At 41.2% G+C, this 26,590-nt stretch overlaps 3 protein-coding genes and 1 long non-coding RNA gene across 4 annotated transcripts; all 4 read right to left on the bottom strand.

The window, feature by feature from the left end:
* Positions 1 to 1,469: 1,469 nt before the first annotated feature.
* LOC146495787 (calmodulin-1-like) lies at positions 1,470 to 9,727 on the bottom strand. The gene is made up of 6 exons (XM_085144040.1): positions 9,518 to 9,727; positions 3,875 to 3,905; positions 3,636 to 3,779; positions 3,420 to 3,526; positions 2,629 to 2,764; positions 1,470 to 2,516 (listed from the first exon to the last, which is right to left on the bottom strand). Exons 1-6 carry the CDS (start codon positions 9,710 to 9,712, stop codon positions 2,488 to 2,490), a joined length of 642 nt encoding a protein of 213 aa, XP_085000166.1. The 5' UTR covers positions 9,713 to 9,727; the 3' UTR covers positions 1,470 to 2,487.
* LOC146495788 (uncharacterized) lies at positions 3,951 to 9,451 on the bottom strand. The gene has a single exon (XM_085144041.1). It carries the CDS (start codon positions 5,015 to 5,017, stop codon positions 4,415 to 4,417), a length of 603 nt encoding a protein of 200 aa, XP_085000167.1. The 5' UTR covers positions 5,018 to 9,451; the 3' UTR covers positions 3,951 to 4,414.
* Positions 9,728 to 16,299: 6,572 nt separating the features above from the next.
* LOC146495789 (uncharacterized) lies at positions 16,300 to 19,398 on the bottom strand. The gene has a single exon (XM_085142603.1). It carries the CDS (start codon positions 19,307 to 19,309, stop codon positions 16,670 to 16,672), a length of 2,640 nt encoding a protein of 879 aa, XP_084998729.1. The 5' UTR covers positions 19,310 to 19,398; the 3' UTR covers positions 16,300 to 16,669.
* A 2,287-nt stretch (positions 19,399 to 21,685) lies between these two features.
* Positions 21,686 to 22,441, bottom strand: LOC146495790 (uncharacterized). Its single transcript, XR_014871288.1, has 2 exons — positions 21,888 to 22,441; positions 21,686 to 21,823 (listed from the first exon to the last, which is right to left on the bottom strand). It is a non-coding gene; the product is annotated as an uncharacterized LOC146495790 (long non-coding RNA).
* Between the last annotated feature and the right edge of the window lie 4,149 nt (positions 22,442 to 26,590).

Here is a 26,590-nt window from a genome sequence, read left to right on the forward strand (position 1 = left end):
TTGCTCTCATAAATATTTCAGCCTTTCACCTGACAGCTAGAAGAATGTAGTGAGGAGCGAGTATCTGAGGGATGGACTTATATGGGGGTACTGCAGAAGATGAGGATTTTACTCATCTACCCCTCATTAGGAAGTTTAATCATTTAGTTCCCATTTTTGATTTTCTGTTTGTTTTCTTAAATTTCTGCTACATTTACAGGATTATCGTGGCCAGCTGATCACAACTACTCTATCATTACCAAAAAAAACAAAACACATTTTTGCCAGGCACATCAGGCGGTGCTGTGATTTGCTTATACACAGAGGTCAGAACTGTTATTTGTATGATTATTTCTGCTCTTAAGTTGGGGATTTTAACATGAGTATCTATGGTCTTGCCTTGTGTTTTGCAGCCTAGTCTATAGCCTAATGCTAATCTGAGTCACTAAAAAGGAGTGACAGTGCCCTATGAAGCATTTAGATTGGAAATGCCAAACAAAATCTCCCTATAGTACCCAGAATTTATCAGTTATGGGAAAAATTAACACAAATGTTTTGGTCAGGGCTAATACCCTCCATCCCTTAGAGCACAGGTGTCGAACTCCAGGCCTCAAGTGCCGGTGTCCTGCAGGTTTTAGATGTGTCCTTGATCCATCACAGCTGATTGGCTAAATTACCTCCTCAACATGTCTTGAAGTTCTCCAGAAGCCTGGTAATGAACTAATCATTTGATTCAGGTGTGTTGAAACAGGGTGAGATCTAAAACCTGCAGGACACCGGCCCTTGAGGCCTGGAGTTTGACACCCCTGCCTTAGAGTGAGGACCTCAAACATTTGGTAGGACTCGGGGAGTAGAGCTGCTACTCCTCATATCAGAGCTGGCACCGGGTTAAGACACCGGGATGGACCCTGGACAAACTGGAGAGATAACGTGTCAGCTAGCCTGGAAACACCTCTGTATTCCCCTGGATCAGTCGAGGGAAATAGGACCTGGCCCAAAGAACTGGTAGATGACTGAATGGATGGTTCACTAGTGGATTTATAAAATATACATTCATTAACAGTTGATTTTCTAAGACTTTATTTACCTTCAATGGCCTGGCAATAAATGAATGTGGGTTTACTAACGAGTCAGTGAAGTAAGACTGAAACAAAACATCACAAACTGAAGCCAACAACTGACGTGACTTTCTAGCCAATAATGGGAGTGTAAGTTGATAAAGCCACCCTGTTATCGATATATGGCTCCCAAACACCATCTTTTTTTATACAGTCCATGGTTGCATCCTTTTATCACCGTCTTGTGCTTTCGCAGAAAGTAGTTTTTGTTAATCTCATCCCAAAATATGTTAGGTGGGTTTCAGAGTCTGTGCTCACAGTAAGACATCACACCGATTACCAATGAGTCATTTTAAAGCAGTACTTCCCCCACAGAGTTGCAGGAAAACACACAAGTCAGCTTTAAAAAAAAAAAAAAACCCACACACAAAGTGGCATCTCAGTTCATGTTTGTGTTTTTATTGGAAAAACAAAATGTAAAGACGAGCATGTACATCTTGGAATGCAGATCAACTGAACCAAACAGAACAGCTGGACTGGGCCGGGCCTCGCCGCACCCATACACACACCCACACGCACGCACGCACACGCACAAACAGAAGATAGAAACACCGCAAAGCACCGACCCCCATCCCCACTAAAGTGAACTCGTGTACGCACACAGCATTTGAGGCAATGACATTATTTTCTTTCATCACTTCCTGTTAATCTAAAACCATTTGTTTACTGAATGTTGCGTCAAAAGCTGCTTGTGTACATCGATCATCTTTAACCAACCGCCCTGAAACCCTACGACACACTCGCCGCCCAACATGGCTCAAAATCGTCACCCCGCCTTGAACAAAAGGTGAACACACGAAGGAAAAGTGACATGCCCGAAACACAAGATCTAAAATGACTTCTTATTTATTCTATTTTTATGCTTTTCTAAAAAATATCTGACTTCACTCAGGTAAGCAAACTGTGAAAGCTTCTTCCTTCGCTCAGCTAACCAACACCTCCTAGGCCGACCTGAGGACCACCGACTGCTTTCTCCTGCTGTGCTCTCGACGCTAACCCACGAAAAGCCTCATGCATGAAGAACAGAAATGAAAGAAGACAGGAAGTCGAGGAAGAAAGGCGAACGGCCGTCCCGAAACATCGCAGTGACGTCAGGAAGCCAGCTGCGCGGCGACCGCTCGGCTGTTGAGTTGAGATCTGATTGGGCAGCTTGGCGCTGAGATGGGAGAGGGGAGTGGGACGGAAAGGTGGGGGTACAAGCCAGTACATGCAGATTCAGTTAGTTTTTTTTTTTTTTCCTTTTTGTGAACTTGTTTAATATGGACAGATCTGAGATTTTGAACATTCAGTTTAAGTTGTTGATACAGAACAGTATGATTAAATGTAGATTTTTGCAATAAGAGGTAAGTGAAACTTTTGACGGATTCTTTGTCGTTAACGCGAGCCCAGTTCACTTGGCGGTCATCATCTGGACAAATTCTGTGGAGAACGAAGAGGCGGAGAAAGAAAAGCCATCAGGAATTATAACACAGCAAGCCTCAGGACCAATCAGAGCTCTGGAGCTTCTAATAACAATCATGACCAAGCTCACCTTCGTAGTTGACCTGTCCGTCCCCGTCGATGTCTGCTTCCCTGATCATCTCGTCTACTTCCTCGTCTGTCAGCTTCTCTCCCAGGTTAGTCATCACATGACGCAGCTCTGCTGCACTGATGTAGCCATTTCCATCCTGACAAAGAGATGGGGAAAAGTGATCAGACCAACATGCGTGCCATTTCAGTGTTTCTCTGCATATCTACTCTGGATTTGTGAGGCAGGAGGTCAAATCCAAAAAAAAGGATCACGTTTTACTCTTCACCACATCCTCCAACGAGGAGCACGCTGGATTAGTTAAGAGTCATTTAGGAGCTGTGGCTTCATATCAGAAGTGTTGTTATGAAAGGGGTATTTTATTTTGAAAACTGACTGGCCACTTCCTTCATTCCTATTTCTGACTTCCTGCTTTGAATATGACATGAGGCGAGTCAGTTTCCCCACACAGACTTAAGTCGAGTCGTTTAAATGCTTCAAATGCATCGGGACGAGTGCTGAGAACACACCCAGGGCTCGTATGGAAGTTTTTTTGAATTTACCAGCTCTTTTCTACTCTTCTTATCAACAGGAAGACCTACACAATTTCTCTTGTTTCCAGTGACTGGAAATTGCTACGAAAAGCAGCATAGTATGCCATCTTTCATAAATTCCCAATTATCAGAAATCAGACCGCGAGTGCCACCGATTGTTGGAGTGTTCTGATACCTTGCAAAGTGCCTGACGCAGCTGTTATACTGACTGCAGCATTCATACGTCAAAATACGTATGAAAAACACTTAAACCAGGCCCACCTTATCAAAGACTCTGAATGCCTCCCTGATCTCCTCCTCACTGTCAGTGTCCTTCATCTTCCTCGCCATCATTGTCAGGAACTCGGGGAAGTCGATAGTCCCGTTGCCTAGGAGTAGGAGGAAAATATGACTCATCATTGATAAAAGGGTTATTTTAAAAAAGACAAGTTAGACAGATGAATCCTTCCCCCGTGTCGAGGGAGGACAGCAGCGTACCATCAGCATCCACCTCGTTGATCATATCCTGGAGTTCTGCCTCGGTCGGGTTTTGACCCAGTGACCTCATGACAGTGCCCAGCTCCTTCGTGGTAATGGTACCATCTCCGTCTTTATCGAACAGGGAGAAGGCCTCCTTGAACTCTGAACAGGCAAACGAAGAGAAGAAGAAAGGACATTTAAACTGCAGCTGTAAAGACGTGAATAAAATTAGAAGTGTTTTTATGGCATCACCTTACCAGCAATCTGCTCTTCTGTTAGTTGGTCAGCCTAAAAAAACAAAACAAAAACACCAAAGAGTGAATTAATATGCTATGTTATTACCAAGATTGATTGAAGAAAAAAAAAAAAAGAAATCCAATACAATCGTTTTGGTTCAACAAACTAAGCATTTTTTTCTTTTAGTGAGACTTGATTATCTTTTAAATTGAGATTAATCAGATACTGCCTCATCAGGCGTCACAAACAGTGGTGAGAACTGCTTCTGTAAGCACTTTGTTGTGGTCGACTTGTGACATGCAAGCTTTGCCTGGCAGAACTCTTCATCTCCAGTCATCATCTTCACAGTTTACCATAGCTTACTGCTTTTACTGTCATTTAGTGATCTAAAATTTCCTTATTTCGAAAGGCCCATTTTAAAACCCCAGGATTATGTTACTTTGAAAGAAAGAAAGAAAGAAAGACAAACTCCACACAACATCAACAAAAACACTGACAAGGCTTCAAGGCTTTTGATAATGATATTAGGAAGCAAATGCAGGGATTAATCAGGGATCTCATTACTTGAATCCAACCTTTATATCATCAAAGTGGATATCTGTTAGGTCTGCCACCAGCTTCATTGCTTTTGGTTCTGTTTTTTTCACATCCCTGCCTCCACCTCCTATTCCTCCATCCAGTCTTAACCCTCCAGGCCCTCTGCGCTGCTTCAGATCCACACCTCTTCCTGCTCCACCACCACCACCTCCTCCAGTTTTCATGGTCAGCCCATCGAGCGCTCCCCGCACCATCACCAAGCCCTCAGCCAGGCACTCAGCCTGCTTGCTGGTCTGGACGCCCTGCTTTTTTACTTCAGCCAGCTCGGCTTTGGTTCTCTGCAGGCAGTTCCTCAGGTCCTGCATCTCTCTGACGAGGCCATCCATGCGGCTTGATGACGAGTCCATCAGCATCTGCAGGAAGGCCCTGTAGCTCCTCTCCTGCCGCTGGATCAGCTCTTTATAGTAGTGCTGCTGTTCGTCCAGGAGGTCATAAACGGTGGACAAGCTCACCAGCTCGTCCTCTGCTGGGTAGACTGCGATTTTCTTGGGCAGCATGACGAGTGGGTGATAGCAGGAAGGGCAGGAACTGGGAGGAATGGGTGGATGAAAAAAATGGTTAGACATCTATCCGTTGCTTCTGATTGGCAGAAAGGATGGAAGGAGGAGACTTTGCCATGTCTCTGAATAGTTACATATTCAGGAACATGGATTATAAGATGCTAAAAGATGTTTTTAGTTGTCCTGGATGGGCCGACGGATGCATCAGTCGTCTCGTCTTTCAGTCATTCCAGTGTAGATGGATGACAGAAGTTTTCCCCAGAGCAGAAGGAGTCAGCAGATTGACACTGACCAGCCAGGTTGATGGAAAAGTTGCTCCACCTGTTGACGTTTTCCTGTGTGTCAGTCGCTCAGCCAAGCTTTCTATCCAAGTGACCAGGCACCGTTCTTCCCTGGCTTCAACTGCCTCCAACAACTTTGGAGAACCCCTCTCTTAGCAGTGTTTCAGCCTCCCCGACACATGGACATTCAAAACCTCCTGCGGGAGCTCAACACATGAAGAGCAGCGGGACAAAGAAATCGAGGCTGGAGGAGGTCAGTGAAACTTGTCAGTAAAATTGACATTAGGTGTGTGAGAGTAACGGGGTCCAGACCAGGGGGGAGGTCATGAGAGTTCAGTGTGTGTATGCGTCTCCACATGTATATGCTAATCTGTCACCTGTCCTCTCACTGCTGCATTTGCAGCTCCCAGGGAGGATCGGTTGGCTAGTCATCTGACCTCCTGCAAAGCATCATGGTTCACACCAGGTGGACCCCTCGGGAAGTTCCCCTTTCTCCACTTACTAATTTGTCCCCAAAGCAGGCCAAACTTACACCTTCTCCTCAATGCAGATGGGATTTTTTTAAATTTTCAGTTTGTTTCTAGATTAAACTTTCTACATAAACTGTCTAAGGTGCCAAGACTATCAACGTCTATACAGCTTTAGGGAATTCAGCTTCACTTTTGAATCACAAGGGTCATAAATAACGATAAGAGTGCCTGTAATTGATTACTACGTCTTCTACAATGAATATGTAGCTTGCAAAGGGGGAATAACAATAGTACATGCATCCTGTTCATTTGTTTAGTTTTCCATTCCATTAATATGATACGGGTATTGGGTTAATAAGCTATAATCCTCACTGGGAAGACAATATCAAGCCTGACCTCATCATTGCTTTCCTCGTGAAAGATCTTATCATCTTTATATTTGTTTTTGGATGAACTTTATTGTGTTCATGGGAAGAAATGGTAGTTTAGATAAAATCTATACAAATACAAAAATATTATCATGATATTAAGGCCCTAATTATTTAGCATAATTGCAGACTGGTTACCTAATTAGAAATCTATTTTTTAATAAAGTAGATTTCCTTGAACTTTGTGGATATGCTCAATGGGAAAGCGAGAGGTCGGGCACATTAACAGCACTATCTACATGATCCTGTTTTAATAATAAAAAATGCCGGAAGCCAAACCTGAAACTGAAACTAAAATGGTAAAATGATCAATTGCACAGCACTGATATCTGAATCAAAATATGCTGTGTACTCATGTGACCCAAGGGAAAGGCGGACACTAATGACAGCACTGATCTGTGTCAGGCTGAGCGATGGTTAACAAGCTGCTAACACCTCTAATATCCAGGCCAAATTCCTCTCAAGACGCCTGGCAGTAGAGCCGCGTCAAGTATGAGGGCTCTATGATTTCCTTCTACAGCACCCATGGGTATTATTCTGAAATGTAAAATTAAACTCCGTGCAGATGGCTTTGATTAAAGCTGAACACAACAGCTTCTGTTCCCTGTACTTTGACAGTTAAAGTGGACTCATGATGGACATGTCACGCAAGACAAGTCTGTCTGCTTTTAAACAAATCCTGCATATGTAAGGAAGTACAGGAAGTACAGCTTCAGCCTACTTCCTGTGTCAGCTTTCTCACGTACGTAGCTATAGCAACCACAAACTAACCACTGGGTAATTTCCCCCGCAGGAAATGGCCTTGTAAAGCAGCTTTTAGAGGTCATTATTAGGTTCGGGGACTAGATAATTAAAGTACAAACTCTGGAGCTTGAATTACATCAACCAATTAGAAGCAAGACTGAAACAAACATTAACAATGTCAAATCTAAGATAAAGCCAACAGTCTTCACTGGGGGTCATTCGACTAACTTGAACCATTCAGGACCTGAAGCGATTTTCCCCCTCAAATTCTTTCTTAGAGGGTTTATCAGCGCCAGGAGGGCAGCTTGAAATAACAGTTGTGCACCTTGAACCTGAAGGCTGTTGGTTTGTGTTCCTTGTCAGATGCAGGCATCTCTCAGATGACTAATTTTTTTGGACATGATCTCACAATGACAAAAATAAACATTATGAAGAACAGCCAGAGTAAACTATATTCTGATCTACAGGCTGAAGAACGCCAGTCAACATCTGCACGCTTGTTCTCTATATGTCTAATACAGTAAATACACACACAGATACAGAGCTTTACATCTCCTGTGTCAAACAGTTTAAAAAAAAAAAAAAAAAACTACAAACAAACACTAATCCATTATGCAGCCCTAATAAAAACAAGCTGAAAAATAAAACGCTCTCCTTTTGTAAGGAGAGCGTTTTTCTGCTTATTCCTACAGAAAAAAAAAATAAAGCCAACTTCAGAGCCCTGTAGCCAATCCAAAAAATTCAAATAAGAGAAGCTCCAACAACAATTATCTAACACTAACTTTAAATGTGCTACTGCAGAGCAGGAATATGAAACGTAAGGCCTAGAAACACTCAAAACCGGCCCACCCAAGTAGGGCATAAACCTCTCCCAGTCGATGTGCAATGAGTTTGACTTCCCTGCTGTAGTGCTAACCAGGACAAAAGCTGCTACAACAGGTAAAGTGGAACTTTAATTACCTGGGACCGCTGTTTGCACTACTGTTAAGAGTCTGGGGTTTTCTGGGGTTTTTTTTGCCCCTCACATAATTATATCATGCGTAATTATATTTTTAGGCAGCAGTTTATGGTTGTATGTATTTGACTTCCTCTCTTTGAAGCCTAGACACATGCTAGCTTTATTATAGACTTTACACTGGGAAGTTCCACACCTTAATCTTATTTGTAGACATAATTTTACCTGATTGGACCGATATGTAAAGATTCACGAGAGAAATATTTTCCACTATTGAAGGGCAATATATATATATATATATCAAAACTTGGAAGATGGAGGAATGGTGGTGTAAATAATTTCACTCTTCACACTAGAAACCACAGCCAGAGTCATAAAAGAAAGAAATGTTTACAGTTTTATTTTAAATATGTTATTAATTATCATCAGACTACCTGGTTAGGTTAAGGTACTGTTTTAAGGTCAGGTAGTAGTACCTGGTTAGTTACCAGTTAGGTTATGGCACTCTTAAAAACCACCTGGTGAAGTTATGACACCAAAGAGAACTCTGTTAGGTTTAGGTAATAAGGGGTATTTCGTTAGGGTATGCAGTAAAAACATAACCAGGCAAGTTACAACACTAAAAGCCACCCAGAGAGGTTTAGGTGCATTTATGTGCTTTAACCAAAAATGTTTTTTTTTTCAGTAAATGTTTTTTTAAAAACATGACATCAAATACACACTGAACAAAAATATGAGCTACAAAAGGATCAATTTTTATACTTAACAATATGGTCCTGAATGTGTAAACGCAAGCAACTCCCTCCACAAGCTATAAACGACAAACCTGGGTGGGATGCTACCACTCCCCTGGAGACTGGCACAGTGCATTCATGGACACACAACTGGTGTATGTGCGTGTTTAAATAGTATAAATAGTGTAACATGGTGCTTGCAGTGTGCATCCACTGCAGACCAGACTGTTCATCTAGGATCATCAATCTGTACTTAAAAATGTGACGTCAAAACAGGTCAAACACGTTTTATTCTACGTAAAGCGTATGCATGTATGTACACTATAACCTCTGGCCTAATTAGGACTATCAGCGGCTTTTACAATGGTTACACGTTGGACTTTGACAGCTCTTATCTACAACTGTTAAGCTAACGCCTATGAAAATATGCACCCTTACATAAATGGTCTGAACATGGAGGGCAGATGTGCACCTTTATTTTACAGCTCCATGTCTCAGAATAATCAGCAGAGAGAGGCAACTCTCCTCCTGAGAAAATTAGCCATCCTTACATCCTTACTAAAAAAAAAAGAAAAAAAAACCACCGGAAAATCAGGCTATCGGCGAGGTGTTAGCTGTGATGCTAACCAGCCAAAAGCTCTACCACAACTACCAACTGTGGCCACCTGTAACGAGTACTACCTCTCAGTTCTCAGTTTGTGAGGGTGCTTACGGCACCAAAATCGGCTGCAATTTCACAGAGTGGGCTCTTAAAAAGGGGGGGGGGGAGGAAAAAGCCGCGGTGGTAATAAACTGCTCCGCCCGCAGGGTCTCTGTCTAGTACCGCCACAGTATTAACGTCCGTCCCTGAGCGCTCTACTACGGAGATATGTCAACCCCGCATCTGGCTTCCAGTCAAGTTCGCACAGCTTAAATCCACACACATCTCAAGGCACGGCTGGTTAAAATACTCACCATGTCTGTGCGGAGTTCCAACAGCGGGTCTGCTAACGCTACGGGGAAACAGAGGGAAATGGACGGTCGCCACAGAGCAGGAGGGCTGGCTGCTGCTTGGGGGCGGGTACGCAGGACAAAGCACCGCCGCACAGCTCTCACGGTATTCCTCCGCAAAGACCTGTGAGTATGGCTCCACGCGTTCATACGCACCATCTTGTCATGTTTAATTTAAATCCAGAGAAGTTAGGAGTTGGAATAACCGCACTTAGTTAGAAATCAGGAAGTAAATCAAAGTGGAACTGTTTTTTAATTGAATGGTAAGGTCTATATTATTACAATGCTTGGACAGGTTGGTGGTGTTGGGAGTACATATACTTAAGGAAAGGGTGTGATACAATAGGTGCAGGCTTCGTTTCTTTTTATTTTGCCAGGAAAATAGGAAACGGCTTCGGAAATTTATTCAAACATGTGCAAATATGCACAGAAATATAGTACACAAGTCTTGTCCTGTCTTCCTCCATTTGTCACTAGCCAGTCATGGCAGATGGCTACCCCTCCCTGAGCATGGTTCTGCTAGTGGTTTCTTCCTGTTGAAAGGGAGTTTTTCCTTCCCAAGGTCGCTAAATGTTTGCTGCTGGGGGGTAGACACTCACTGTTGAGTGTAATCTGGCAGTTGTGTAATCTGGCACGTCTCAGTCTTTTGTTCTGTTTCTCTTCATTAAGAATAACTTCTTGACAGCCAATCTTCCACAGAGACCGTTTCTGATAACGCTTTAATGAACAGGAGATGGATCTACTGAAGCTCCAGATGCATCTCTCAGGTCCTGTGTTAGGTCTTTGCTGTTCCCCTGTTTCTTAAATACTTGACTCTTGGATATGGTTCATCTGCTGTAGATATTTTTTCAGGTCGGCACTTCTTCTCTTGTCTTTGACTTGTCCCATTCTCTCATTATTTTTTAAGGAACCACAATGCTGAGATGCCTAAAGATACAAATGATCTGTAGACACAACACTGGTCTGGTTCATCCTGTGAGTGAGGTGCCTTTTCATCCTTGAATGATTCACTGCTCAGTATTGAGTGGCTTGATAAACAAGTAAAATATGTTATTTTGAAAATGGTCAGGTACAAACAGCCAATGTCCAAAGAAAACAAGAAAGATCTTCAGAAACTCTGGAGAACTAGAACTTTACTGTCAATGTAAATGTGCTTTTGCAGAACATTTGCTGCTTGAGTTTCAAAATTTAAATGTAGGAATAACATAAAATTTTGCTTTTTAAATGACTATAAGGACTTTTTTAATGTATTTAAAACATGAATGTAAATGACAAATATGCTGTAGGCTTTAAAATTTTTAAGTGGGACACCTGGTAACCCTAGTTGCATGAAATGTTGAGCTTTAAGTATCCGTCACCTGGACAGGGTATGTTATTTCACCATTTTTGACAATGTGGTGGAGCCGGGGGATCATAGCACTGAGCTTACATCATGGTGGATGACCCACTCTACCTGTTAAATCACAACCACTCCTATATGCTGCTCTCACACTTATTGTATTTTGTCACACAATAAGAATATTGTGTGACAAAAGATCACGCTCCAGGAAATAGGGGGGAAAATGCTACAGCCTGAAAAGAAATGGTAAACATAGATAGATGTAGCTTCCGGCTCTGCAAAGTGGCGTTCTCATAAAGTCCCCCAAAACCATTTTTTCATTATACTGGCCACCAGGGCGGGATACCTGTGATTGACTTAATATCCCATTTCGGGTCATCACTAAGAAAACGTTTGGTCAATTTTTGTATAGTTTGGTTACTCTGAAAGGAGGATTTTGCAGTACATTCTCATTAGCAAAGGCAGTGCCAAAATGCCTTAAACATTTTTGTAATGGTCACCTACTGGAAAAGTTAGAAACATCTTCATGGCCTCAGTTGCTTTTTTCAGGTCACAATGAAAAAAAAAATATTTTGGAAACTTTAAAGATTACCAGGATGATTATCCAGGACATGAGTTTGCAATGTACCTGGTTTACAGTCATATCTACCGCTCAGGTGTCACGTCTGATTTCAACACACTAGCATGTTCAGATTACCAAGTTTAGAGGAGAAATAAACATATTTACCGCACAATACAGACAATCAAGTCTTAATTTGGGATCTAATTAATTAAATGTAATTAATTACACATGGTGAGGTTAATGTTAACTAGTGAAACCAGCAGGACTGGCCTCATGTGTCAGTCAAGCTTCACTTTCCTCCCATTAGTTATTGCTGTAATACTAAAAACATTTAAATCAGCATGTTACCTGCCCACTTTCTGCCATCGCCACCAAATACAGGTTAAGGTTTAATTATTATTATTTTTAATTGCAGTTAAAAAAAATTACAAAATAACATTGCTCACAAGCATAGCATGGTATGTGTTTGGGTGTTGTTTATGGCCATTAATTATTTTCTGTATTTACTTTAGGGTTAGATGGAACACTGGCTCTTACTTAATTTTCCAACAGTTGGTTACGAGAATATGTGGATCTTATATTGTTTGGCTTTAAACATTAGTCTGCCCACTGCACAAAACTTGCAGTTTCACTCCGTACAATTTGACTGTTTAAGAGCATCGACAGTCCCATTAGGTTGAGGCATCAGTTGGTGAGTCAGCCCAGACATTTCAAATGTCATTTGTCGCAAGAATAATGAGAGGTGCTTTCTGAATATGGTTTGCTGTTTTCGAAATGTAAAAAAGGCTTAAAACATTAGTTTTTTCCTTTTATGCTGAAGCCACTGGAATGATTTCTACATATGGTTTTGGATTGCTCTGTATTTATTGGTCACATTAACACATATTACAGTGATTAGGAATAGTAGTGCAGGTTATGTATATGCAGAAATAATATACTTACATTTTCATCACATAATTTAGGAGTTGCCAGCCTACATTTTTGGCTTTGAGAAACTCTCTATTAGATCTTATCCAGTCTAAGTATCCTGGATAAAGTATCATTTTAAATAGAGTGCTGTTACCTGTCAGCACCTGTCCACTCTCCAATTAAATAAAAACCTCTCTTTATCAATCTCAAGGTGGTTTCTCTTTTACATATATTTACATTTAAGGCAAAATTAATGTCATGTGGCGATCTATTGGCGTCATTATGTTTCATGACAATTAAAAATATTTAAAAAATATATGAATATCAATAATTATTATGACCTCAATAACGCGACAGTAACACGCTAGCGCGGCCGCGCAGAAACTGACGGACTACTTTGTGTAACGATCTTTTATATAGGCGGAAGGATACGCTCTAAACAGCGCGGCTGACGGCACTGGGTACAGTTGCAGTTTTGATTTTGAGAGCCGGATTCTGATTGGACAGCGCGGACCCGCAATGTGCTGCAAGCTGTAAAGAGGCTGCTGATTGGCAGGAGGGGATCTGCAATGCGTCAAACCACAACGCGTCTCCACCGCAGTTGTAGACAGACCGGAAGGCGGGTAAGATCTGCCAGGTAGTTTACAGGTGTGTGGCAAGCAGAAATTAATATGTGTTATCTTCTTTTTTATTTAAAATTACACTTTTAAATGTATTTGTAACAAAGTTTGTTGTACAATTGTTGAGTAATAGAATAAAACTGATATCCACCTGAAAGTTAAAACTGTCTGCATGAATGTTTTGTTTGTTTTCTGACTCTGTTTGAAAAACTAATTGCCCCCTGCTTTTAAATCGTGAATTAACTGTGATTAACAACATTTAACACAAGTTAAATTTTACGAACCACACTCAAGAGAAGTAGACTAAAGGTGTCAAAAATATGTATTGGTGTCACTTTACAATATATTTATCATCATGTCACATTTTAAAGAAACCAAGTAACATACATCTATCAGTCTGGAAATAGTTATAAAGTTTCTAAAGTCTAAATTTTTGTGGACTCCAGCAAACGCCGGAACAAGTCTTCATAAGTTAGATAGTATCCAATCTGATATTGGATACTATCTAATGGGCTAAGACTCTGCACAGGTGCGTTTAAAACGACTCCAACAGCAGCATTAAAGGTAGAAATGGGAGAAATGCCATTAGAAATCAGAAGAGAGCAGTTAACACTGAACTACTGGGACATGGTCAAGATCTTTCAACAAAAACTATTCTCCAACCCTGCTGGGAAAAAGAGAATTGAAGAGCTTTGGGTGAACAGTGAAACAGGAAGCAGCTGAACTTCATCTGGAAAACATCAGCATGAATCAATCTCTACCATTACCTGTAATACCACCATGGATACTCCCTGATGCTGTAGCAGATTTCAAACTATTGGACAAAACGAACAAGAATAGGCGTGTTATATTAAACTCACATACAGTGCAGGCACACACGTTATGTCAGAATCTACACAGATGCATCAAGGAATACATCCAACCAAAGTGGGATAGTATTTATTGTTCCTGAGTTTAATGTCAAAGTAAGGAAAAGGATCAGTGACGGACTATCAGTGTATAGTTTCAATACTGTTAGTTGTTAGAAGATGCAAGACCACTAAGATCTGTAATATGCTCAGACTTGAATTCAAGACAGTCACTCAGCATATAGAGAAGAAGAAACAATAGAGCATGTTTTAATGCACTGTCAGAAATATGATGCCAAAAGAAGACAACTGATCAAAAACCTTGGTGATATGAAAGTGAAACTGGACTTAGTTGATTTATTTTGTAAGAAGTTGAGAAGTGAAAGTTATCAGGCCATATTTTATTTTAAGGCAGACTAATTTGTTTGGGGGGGGGATTTGAATTATCGATTTTTTAATGTTTTTTTTTATATATATATATATATATATATTTTATTTTACTTTTTCTTTCTTTTTCTTTTTTTTACATTTTGGTTCACGCCCCACACCAAATGGTGGCGGTAATGCAACATTTTGCTGTTTGCCAACCCCCAATAAATAATATAGAGAAGAAGAAGACTAGAAAACTTCAGTGGGATGTTTTTGTCCACAAATGGAGAAAACTTGGGACCGTGGTGAACCTTCCCAGAAGTGTCCGGTCTACCAGAATTACTCCAACATGGACAGCTAATCCAGGTGGTCACAGAAGAACCCATAATAAAATCTGAAGAACATCTAATGGGGGAGTTTCATGGCAAAAAGCAGTGCTGACCAAAAAGAAGACAAAGGTTCATCTCACATTTGCCCAAAAAGATCTTCAAAATGTACGAGACTTTGGGGAAGATATTTGGTAAAATCTGAGGCTTTTGGAATGGTTGAATCTCATTACATCAGACACAAATCTAACAAAACATTTTATCACAAGAACACAGCAACAGTCAAACATCGTGGGGATAGTTCAGTGGTCTGAGGTAGTTCAGGACCTGAACAACTGAACAACTTAACTGATGGAGTCATGAATTCTGCTCTCTGCCAGAAACTCCTAAAGGAGATCATCATTTTTGTTTCCTTATGCTCATAAACTGTGTTACCCTGCAAGAGTAGTAATGGGTAGATGACGTCTCATGGAGTGTGTGAAACCTTACTGTGTCGACACTGCGTTAGTGTGCTGCTCAATAGCGACATCTGCTGGATATTAAAAATAATCCCATGCAGCTCGGATTCAAAGGAGCTTGCAAAGAAAGATCAGATAAAAAAGTGTGGAGAGACTGAAACAGCTAACTGTAAAAGTATGTCAAATGATTTTACAGAAATCTTTGTTGCAAAGAAATGTAAGTAAAAAAATGTGAAATAAAAGTGAGTTTTGTTGGGAAAAATACATGCTTGTGACAGTGGGAGTGGTTGTGTACTTGTAAGTGAGGGGTAAAGGCACAATTTACACAATTTTTATTAAAAATGTGACGTTTTTGTAATATGTTGGGACCAAGGTGAAAGTGGTTATGCACACTTTACATCTCTTTCTCATGCCTTTCTGAAAGGGAAGGTCAAGGAGGTGAAGCAGCTTCTGAACCCCTCATCTTCTATAAAGTTATGCGGCTGACAGTATTTAATGATCATGTTCAGCACAGCCTGATCAACTGCTTGCTTTCTAGAAATTTAGACCCCAAAATGGAAATGTATGTCTCCCAATCTACAGACTTTAAACACCATTTCTGCACACCACCTGTATCACACTCCTCAGTTCTATGTATCAGTCCATTACAGGATAGTGGTCACCTCCTACAAACACCTGCAAGTGAATCTGACACTAATGTCTGATTGTCCTTCCAAAGAGATGCCAGATCTGCTTGACCACCTGAGGATTGATGATCTTATTAAAAAAAACACCAGGCATGTTGCCAAGGGACTGTAAAAGATGCCCTGGGCAACATTCAGACAATGCCTGCAGATGCTGGGGTTAATGGCATCTTTATTGGCAATCATGCCACTAGGTGGACTGCATATGAGGGAGCGTCAGAGATGGGTTACATCACTGAACCTTTGCCAAAAGCGCCACATCAGAGTGACAACAGACTGCGCCGCAGCACTTACACCACTGGAGAAATCCCACAACCAGGAAGATGGAGACTATGCCTGTCTCATGGGCTGGAGAGCCACACATGAGGGTAGAGTAAACTAATATTTAAAAACAGGAAATATCTGATATATGAAGCTGAAATTTACAGCAATCATTACAAACGTTCAACTTTTCCATTGTGAACAGTTGAGCAGAAGGTTTGGTTTTGACACAGAATGATCACTATATCAAATTATACTGTAATACATTAAAATACAAGTACTGATGACCAGAGTATACATATGCTACACTTTTTTAATTTGTGGTTGACATCAAGAAAAGACAACAAAAGTCAACTTGTTTTTAATTTGTATTTTTTTTTAATTTTATTTAATTTTAGTGCCAATTAACTAAGAAGTCTCCCGAAGGTGTTTTGAACTGTAAGGTGGAGGGCCTGTAGGACCTCCACCTTACAGTTCAAAACACCATCTTTAGAAAATTCCAGCAATCAAATGATCCCCTATGAGCAAGCACTTGGCGACAGTGGGGAGGAAAAAACTGCTCTAAAAAGCAGAAACCTCCAGCAGAACCAGACTCATGTAGGGGCAGCCATCTGCTGCGGCTGGCTGGGTACGATGGAAAACACAAAGGAGACACAGTGAAGATATAATAGTTTTTTAGGAAAACTGTAAAGACTTTTAGGAATTTTGATTTGAAGCAAGGCAGTGGAAAAGTCAAGGTCTTTAGTCATCGCTGCCCTTAAAACAGCACCTGAAGGGTTTCATAATAGCTCTTCCCACTGCTGCAAAGAACCTGGCAATTCTGGACTTTTTTGGAGGACTTGTGAGGACACCCAAATTGATTTTCAAATGCTTCAAAATAGCCTCATCAAATGAACTATCACCTGCAAAAGCAGCATTCATGACCTGTTCTGTGGAGCCAAACTCCTTGACGAGTCCTTTAAACATTTTTTTGGTCAATTGACTCACATTCTTGTCCAGATTTGTTATAGACTCCTCAATGCTGATTTCAGGTTGCACCAAGTTGTTGAGATGTTCAATGATGTCTCCTAAAGCTTTGTTAGGTAATGAAAGCGGCTTTTTTAGGCTCTTTTTGTACTGAGCCACGAGTCTAGCTATAAGACACATGGCAAGGTTCTCGGATGCTGCCTGAGATGACACTGACACTTCTGAGAGCTTTTTCTCCAACTTTTCTGAGGGTTTCTCTTTAGACATTTCAGACAGTTTTTCCTCTAACTTTTCTGAGGTTTGCTCCTCAGACTTTTCCAAGAATTTCTCCTCAGACTTCTCCAAGAATTTCTCCTCAGACTTTTCCAAGAATTTCTCCTCAGACTTTTCCAAGAATTTCTCCTCAGACTTTTCCGAGGGTATGTCCTCTGAGAATCTGTCCTCTGACTTTCCAGACATTTCCTCCTCCATCCTCTCGAGAACTGGTGTTGAACTTGAACAAGAGGATGTTGAGCGTTTCTCTGGTGACTTGACCTGCTTTTCCAGAGACGCTGGTCTAGAAGGACAGGGTTTTTTAGATTCTCTGACACTTTTCTGAGAATAGTCTGATTCTGTGTCTCTTGCCCGTTTCTGTCCCTTTGCAATGACCTTTTGGATCTCTTCAACAGCATCAGACACTTTTTCGCTCTGAACAATTTCATCTATTGTTTCACCATCAACCAAAAGCAGAATCTTTTGCAAAAACTTTCCAACTGCGTCTTCTATGATTACATAGAGAACTTCAGGAGAAAAGAAAACTCTGGATTCAGCTACTTGCTGTGGTGTCTTGGAGATGACGGAGTCTGATAGACTTCTACCCATAACAGTTGTGGGAATTTGGTATATACGACTTATCATTAAATGGTCGTACAGTTTCTCTGTCAATTCTCTCGAGAAATTCTTCACTTTCTCGCTTATTTGAATGTTTTCGAGCCTTTCTTGGATAATGTCATGTTCTTTCTCTTTTGTGAACTCGCTGTATATGTCACTAATTTCAGATTTGATGACATTAAAGCTAGTTGGAGTAGCAGATTTTATCATGTTTCCCAGAGTAGATGAGCTTCTAGAAGGGGCACGGACAGACATGCTAGAATTTGAACGAGGAGTTTCGCATGCTGAACCTGGGAGGCTGACACTCATACTGTCGTGGGAACCCATTCTCTCAGTTTCAGGGGAGTGGGTTACCTTTGACAGACTAATAAAATAGTCTTTGCTCTTCTTCACTGTTGTTTTCAGCTCCCCTTTCATCTTTTCAAAATGTTTTCCTGCAATCTTGGAAAAATGCAGTTTGCGTGATTTTTGCGGTGCAGAACGAGCACGTGAGGTAAAAAACTCTCTCACTTTATCAAAGATGATTCCCCCGTTGAATCCAGATTTGGGTGAGGTACATTTCTCACTGTGACAAGAATAATCAGTGTCAGTGCACTGGAGATTGTCAAGTATAATATTGACAATGTCAGCTGCAATTTTTTCTACTGGGGTCTCAGGTGGAATACTTTCTGCCTGCCTTTCAGCTTCTGCACATTCGCCACTTTCTGAACTTTCTTTCTTTTCTGAAAGTTGCTCTATTTTAGCAGGTGGCTCAATTTCCATATCGCTGTCATCATCCGATAATTCATCATCTGTAAAATCTGAATCTTGACACCATTTGGTCAGAATCTCACTAACCTCCTGGGTGGCTGATTTGACTGAGATGCTGGACTCAATGCTATCTTTGCTGGACTCAGACTCACTTGAATCGCTTTCCTTTCCCATGCACGGGCATTTCAGTTTACTTGCATATCTTTTCAAGCATGAGAGAGCATGAGAAACCATGACACGCAGTTTTCTAATATTACGAATTGCCCCACTGACGTAAACAGCGGGGTCTGATGGTAAATTGAAGCGCTCTCTGACCAGGGCGACTATATATTTGACCTTATTTGAAATCTCCTCCTCAACCATCTTTGTCAGCTTTTTAGCACTGCCGCATATCTGCTTTGGGATATTGAGCAGGTTTGCAATAGTGATTGAGATGGAGTCGCCAAATGATGGATTTGTTTCTATTTCTGCAGATGCATCGCTCTGAATGACGGGAAGAGCACGTCTCAAAATGTTGACTGAGGTGATCTGTATGATTTCAGAAATCATATCAGCCAAAACTGCTTGAATATCAGAATCCCAAGCTCCATTTTCTATTAAAGTCCACTGTACATCATCGAGCTTGTTGAAGGCGTTATCGATAATCGGTGACAGCTCATCTGGTGATACGACCAGTGGGGTTTGAGTATTATAATCCTGTGTTGCAGACATTGTTATTTCACACGGATTCTCTCTGTTAAAATCTTCTTGAAACGCTAAACTTTCTGAATATAAAGAGCGTGGTAAGTTTGACATGTAACTACTGTCGAGGGGGTCTCTGGTAGTGATAACTTTTTGACTTCGCTTGGCTCCTATTTAAGGACTTTCCCGGTTCAAAGTAAAACCACATTAAATGACTTCTTTGACGTAACACATCAAAACCTTCTATGAGGTAAGTCGTTCGAATGCACGAGAATTCGCGCATGCGCAACCGCCCGCGTTAAGCTCGTAACTCGGATGCGCGTGGCAGAAGAAAACTGTTTTTTTTTCCTTAAACCTTTATTTAAACATCAGTACAATACAAAAATGGAATTAAACAGTACCACAATAATGGTGTTGTACTTAGAAAGGAATTGTATGCATAGATAAACAAATACAAGAACAGTATTCAGAAACAACAATATAAATATGCTAGGGGGAAAGTAACTGATCAAGCCAAAGAATAAAGTGACTGAAAGATCTTAATTTTTTCACAAACACCAATAGTTTTTATAGCTTTTGGGTTAGTGGAGTTCTTAATTGAGTTAAGATACTGTACAAGTTCAAAGGAGAACACATAAAAAGAGGGATGTCTTCCTAAACTTTTGGACTTGTGAATCAACGAGAAACTGGTCCAGTGAGCTCTCACGTGTTCGGCTGCGGTCATGTCGGCCGCACTTTGAATTTTGTTGCTCTTTTTCTCTCCATAATACGGTTACTCGGAAACACAGCAGAGTTCGTCTATTTTTTATCCTGCAAGTTTGTCCCCATTTACTCCGCAGTAGATGTTTTGTTAACAAAGAAAAGAAAATATAATCCTTACTTGATTTATTATGATTAAAAAAAATATTAAAAACTCTTTAAGAGGTGGCAACATGGTAATATGCCGAGTGGCAGCGTTTTCCTTTCTCACTTCCACAGAGTTTTTCTTAATAAGTTGGAATGTAACAACTTCCGGTATAAACTGTCAATTTTACTCGTTTTTTTAAGGCATGTCACATAGATCAATCTTGTATTTATTGACAATATCAAGTAAAAAGGAATACAGTTTTAGTGGTTTGTTGTGGCAATTAAAGCATTTTGTGTCACTTTATACAAAAAACACCCCCAAAAAAACAAAACCCAGCTCTTTGCTCAAATTACTGCAGCTGTATATGTGTAGAGTTTGCCTTTGTGCTTGTCCTTTTCTTCCCATCAAATTTGACAATTTGAACACACACTTGAATTAAGATTGTGTGTGTGCTCAGTTTTCCAGCAGTATGTCCAATTCTTCTAAAGGCAGTCGCACTCACAGTTCTTTCTCTGTCAACAGGTCTACAAACTCCTGCAGGTGATGAGGGAACAGCTGCACTGCGTCCATATACAAACCCTGATCACACACACACATCCACATTCCAATGTAAGGAACAAACACCCACTGATGTATAAAATAAAGACCAGGGCAGTCTCAGAGCTGCGAGTCCCTGAGCCCTCACTCTCGTGCGAGAGCTCAGAGCTGCCCTTGCTAATGTCATCCAGGGGAAGACGGATGTTATTTTACTTTGCTGTGTTTTAATGTGAAGTGTGCTTATTTATTTTTTATATTGCATGTTTTGTATCTTGTGGAGTGTTTGTATTTATGCCGCATGTTTTGGTTGCATCCGTCAATTCGTCCTGGAGAGACTCCACCCGTTTCCCCCTTTTTATTAATTTGACACACCTGAGAGGAACGGCAGTAGTAATTTACAGAGTGCGCAGGGACACATAAGGCTGGGGGAGCTTGGCGTCAAGGAGAGAGGAGGATACAGCGCCGGCAACGAGAGACGCAGAGCGAGCGGGCCGATTGCTGCAGCAACACGAGGCCAGAGTACGCGTCTGCAGAGAATTGGAGGCGACGAGACGGGCCGGTGCCGAGTGACAGTTACAAAGAAGCGGCGGGCGGAGTTGAGCGCTCTGCCCACCCGGGCGCACCGGGGCGCAGAACGTGGGGAGGAAGGCGAGGACGCCGCCGGGTTCCCCTCCTGCACCGCTCCGCTGGATTTTTAACTTTTTAGTGACTCTTATATCGTGGCGGACGCCACCGGATTTTAATGTTGTGTTTTATTGATTTTTATTGTGTTGTCCCCTGGACAGGGTTGTTTTAATTCATTTTACATTTTTAATTATTTAAATATAATAAATTATATTTTAATTATACAGTTTTAAAGTTGTGTGCTTTCCCTTGGCGGCTCCACTGCTCTGTCCGTTTTGGAGGAAGGTTTCCCCTCCTTTAAACGAACACTGAAAAACATCACCTTCCCTCCGTTACACTAAGCAACAAGTAAAACTGTGTGTTTCTCCTCTCTGATTCTCAGCTGAAGAAGTGTTTTAGAATATATCTCTTAACATTAAACCAATATTTGAAAACAGGAAAGTTGTCACGGTTGTTAAAGAGTGGACTCAGGCGCGGAGCTCAGAAATAATGACAGCGCATTTATTTACAGTGCAGCAAGGTGACAACAGTTCAAATATGCAACGATGGTGATAGTGCGTCCCTCCTTCCGTGTAAGCCCGTGCGTGGTAGTGAGTGCCCGTCTCTCCTCCAAGTGCTTCCTTTGTGTCCGTAAATGAGTACGAAGATCAGACAGTACTTCAATAACGTTAGCGACTCGAAAACACTACCAGGCTTAGTGCAATACTCCAGCGCTGTCTGTCGCTCAGCCACACCATTAAGTAGCCCTGCTGAAGATGGTAGTTGATGGGCAGCAGCTGGTGGATTGACTGCAGGTGCGGCAGCTCCGGGCGACAGCACTTCCGGGTCGGAGGTAGCCTGTTGCTAGGTTACTTCCTAACACACAGCGGAGCCGGAGGGGAAGACAGGGCGATAGGAGACACATACACACGCACACAAATATACACACATTGGCAGGTCGACCGGTCAGGGCGCCGTCAGATCCTGACAAAAGTATCTGATATATGAAGCTAAAATTTACAGCAAACATTATAAACGTTAAACTTTTCCATTGTGAACAGTTGAGCAGAAGGTTTGGTTTTGACACAGAATGATCACTATATCAAATTATACTGTAATACATTAAAATACAAGTACTGATGACCAGAGTATACATATGCTACACTTTTTTAATTTGTGGTTGACATCAAGAAAAGACAACAAAAGTCAACTTGTTTTTAATTTGTATTTTTTTTTAATTTTATTTAATTTTAGTGCCAATTAACTAAGAAGTCTCCTGAAGGTGTTTTGAACTGTAAGGTGGAGGGCCTGTAGGACCTCCACCTTACAGTTCAAAACACCATCTTTAGAAAATTCCAGCAATCAAATGATCCCCTATGAGCAAGCACTTGGCGACAGTGGGGAGGAAAAACTGCTCTAAAAAGCAGAAACCTCCAGCAGAACCAGACTCATGTAGGGGCAGCCATCTGCTGCGGCTGGCTGGGTACGATGGAAAACACAAAGGAGACACAGTGAAGATATAATAGTTTTTTAGGAAAACTGTAAAGACTTTTAGGAATTTTGATTTGAAGCAAGGCAGTGGAAAAGTCAAGGTCTTTAGTCATCGCTGCCCTTAAAACAGCATCTGAAGGGTTTCATAATAGCTCTTCCCACTGCTGCAAAGAACCTGGCAATTCTGGACTTTTTTGGAGGACTTGTGAGGACACCCAAATTGATTTTCAAATGCTTCAAAATAGCCTCATCAAATGAACTATCACCTGCAAAAGCAGCATTCATGACCTGTTCTGTGGAGCCAAAGTCCTTGACGAGTCCTTTAAACATTTTTTTGGTCAATTGACTCACATTCTTGTCCAGATTTGTTATAGACTCCTCAATGCTGATTTCAGGTTGCACCAAGTTGTTGAGATGTTCAATGATGTCTCCTAAAGCTTTGTTAGGTAATGAAAGCGGCTTTTTTAGGCTCTTTTTGTACTGAGCCACGAGTCTAGCTATAAGACACATGGCAAGGTTCTCGGATGCTGCCTGAGATGACACTGACAATTCTGAGAGCTTTTTCTCCAACTTTTCTGAGGGTTTCTCTTTAGACATTTCAGACAGTTTTTCCTCTAACTTTTCTGAGGTTTGCTCCTCAGACTTTTCCAAGAATTTCTCCTCAGACTTTTCCAAGAATTTCTCCTCAGACTTTTCCGAGGGTATGTCCTCTGAGAATCTGTCCTCTGACTTTCCAGACATTTCCTCCTCCATCCTCTCGAGAACTGGTGTTGAACTTGAACAAGAGGATGTTGAGCGTTTCTCTGGTGACTTGACCTGCTTTTCCAGAGACGCTGGTCTAGAAGGACAGGGTTTTTTAGATTCTCTGACACTTTTCTGAGAATAGTCTGATTCTGTGTCTCTTGCCCGTTTCTGTCCCTTTGCAATGACCTTTTGGATCTCTTCAACAGCATCAGACACTTTTTCGCTCTGAACAATTTCATCTATTGTTTCACCATCAACCAAAAGCAGAATCTTTTGCAAAAACTTTCCAACTGCGTCTTCTATGATTACATAGAGGACTTCAGGAGAAAAGAAAACTCTGGATTCAGCTACTTGCTGTGGTGTCTTGGAGATGACGGAGTCTGATAGACTTCTACCCATAACAGTTGTGGGAATTTGGTATATACGACTTATCATTAAATGGTCGTACAGTTTCTCTGTCAATTCTCTCGAGAAATTCTTCACTTTCTCGCTTATTTGAATGTTTTCGAGCCTTTCTTGGATAATGTCATGTTCTTTCTCTTTTGTGAACTCGCTGTATATGTCACTAATTTCAGATTTGATGACATTAAAGCTAGTTGGAGTAGCAGATTTTATCATGTTTCCCAGAGTAGATGAGCTTCTAGAAGGGGCACGGACAGACATGCTAGAATTTGAACGAGGAGTTTCGCATGCTGAACCTGGGAGGCTGACACTCATACTGTCGTGGGAACCCATTCTCTCAGTTTCAGGGGAGTGGGTTACCTTTGACAGACTAATAAAATAGTCTTTGCTCTTCTTCACTGTTGTTTTCAGCTCCCCTTTCATCTTTTCAAAATGTTTTCCTGCAATCTTGGAAAAATGCAGTTTGCGTGATTTTTGCGGTGCGGAACGAGCATGTGAGGTAAAAAACTCTCTCACTTTATCAAAGATGACTCCCCCGTTGAATCCAGATTTGGGTGAGGTACATTTCTCACTGTGACAAGAATAATCAGTGTCAGTGCACTGGAGATTGTCAAGTATAATATTGACAATGTCAGCTGCAATTTTTTCTACTGGGGTCTCAGGTGGAATACTTTCTGCCTGCCTTTCAGCTTCTGCACATTCGCCACTTTCTGAACTTTCTTTCTTTTCTGAAAGTTGCTCTATTTTAGCAGGTGGCTCAATTTCCATATCGCTGTCATCATCCGATAATTCATCATCTGTAAAATCTGAATCTTGACACCATTTGGTCAGAATCTCACTAACCTCCTGGGTGGCTGATTTGACTGAGATGCTGGACTCAATGCTATCTTTGCTGGACTCAGACTCACTTGAATCGCTTTCCTTTCCCATGCACGGGCATTTCAGTTTACTTGCATATCTTTTCAAGCATGAGAGAGCATGAGAAACCATGACACGCAGTTTTCTAATATTACGAATTGCCCCACTGACGTAAACAGCGGGGTCTGATGGTAAATTGAAGCGCTCTCTGACCAGGGCGACTATATATTTGACCTTATTTGAAATCTCCTCCTCAACCATCTGTGTCAGCTTTTTAGCACTGCCACATATCTGCTTTGGGATATTGAGCAGGTTTGCAATAGTGATTGAGATGGAGTCACCAAATGATGGATTTGTTTCTATTTCTGCAGATGCATCGCTCTGAATGACGGGAAGAGCACGTCTCAAAATGTTGACTGAGGTGATCTGTATGATTTCAGAAATCATATCAGCCAAAACTGCTTGAATATCAGAATCCCAAGCTCCATTTTCTATTAAAGTCCACTGTACATCATCGAGCTTGTTGAAGGCGTTATCGATAATCGGTGACAGCTCATCTGGTGATACGACCAGTGGGGTTTGAGTATTATAATCCTGTGTTGCAGACATTGTTATTTCACACGGATTCTCTCTGTTAAAATCTTCTTGAAACGCTAAACTCTCCTCAGACTTTTCCAAGGGTATGTCCCCTGAGAATCTGTCCTCTGACTTTCCAGACATTTCCTCCTCCATCCTCTCGAGAACTGGTGTTGAACTTGAACAAGAGGATGTTGAGCGTTTCTCTGGTGACTTGACCTGCTTTTCCAGAGACGCTGGTCTAGAAGGACAGGGTTTTTTAGATTCTCTGACACTTTTCTGAGAATAGTCTGATTCTGTGTCTCTTGCCCGTTTCTGTCCCTTTGCAATGACCTTTTGGATCTCTTCAACAGCATCAGACACTTTTTCGCTCTGAACAATTTCATCTATTGTTTCACCATCAACCAAAAGCAGAATCTTTTGCAAAAACTTTCCAACTGCGTCTTCTATGATTACATAGAGGACTTCAGGAGAAAAGAAAACTCTCGATTCAGCTACTTGCTGTGGTGTCTTGGAGATGACGGAGTCTGATAGACTTCTACCCATAACAGTTGTGGGAATTTGGTATATACGACTTATCATTAAATGGTCGTACAGTTTCTCTGTCAATTCTCTCGAGAAATTCTTCACTTTCTCGCTTATTTGAATGTTTTCGAGCCTTTCTTGGATAATGTCATGTTCTTTCTCTTTTGTGAACTCGCTGTATATGTCACTAATTTCAGATTTGATGACATTAAAGCTAGTTGGAGTAGCAGATTTTATCATGTTTCCCAGAGTAGATGAGCTTCTAGAAGGGGCACAGACAGACATGCTAGAATTTGAACGAGGAGTTTCGCATGCTGAACCTGGGAGGCTGACACTCATACTGTCGTGGGAACCCATTCTCTCAGTTTCAGGGGAGTGGGTTACCTTTGACAGACTAATAAAATAGTCTTTGCTCTTCTTCACTGTTGTTTTCAGCTCCCCTTTCATCTTTTCAAAATGTTTTCCTGCAATCTTGGAAAAATGCCGTTTGCGTGATTTTTGCGGTGCAGAACGAGCACGTGAGGTAAAAAACTCTCTCACTTTATCAAAGATGATTCCCCCGTTGAATCCAGATTTGGGTGAAGTACATTTCTCACTGTGACAAGAATAATCAGTGTCAGTGCACTGGAGATTGTCAAGTATAATATTGACAATGTCAGCTGCAATTTTTTCTACTGGGGTCTCAGGTGGAATACTTTCTGCCTGCCTTTCAGCTTCTGCACATTCGCCACTTTCTGAACTTTCTTTCTTTTCTGAAAGTTGCTCTATTTTAGCAGGTGGCTCAATTTCCATATCGCTGTCATCATCCGATA

The sequence above is a fragment of the Neolamprologus multifasciatus genome, chromosome 19 (assembly GCF_963576455.1).
Source record: "Neolamprologus multifasciatus chromosome 19, fNeoMul1.2, whole genome shotgun sequence".
Lineage (NCBI taxonomy): Eukaryota > Metazoa > Chordata > Actinopteri > Cichliformes > Cichlidae > Neolamprologus > Neolamprologus multifasciatus.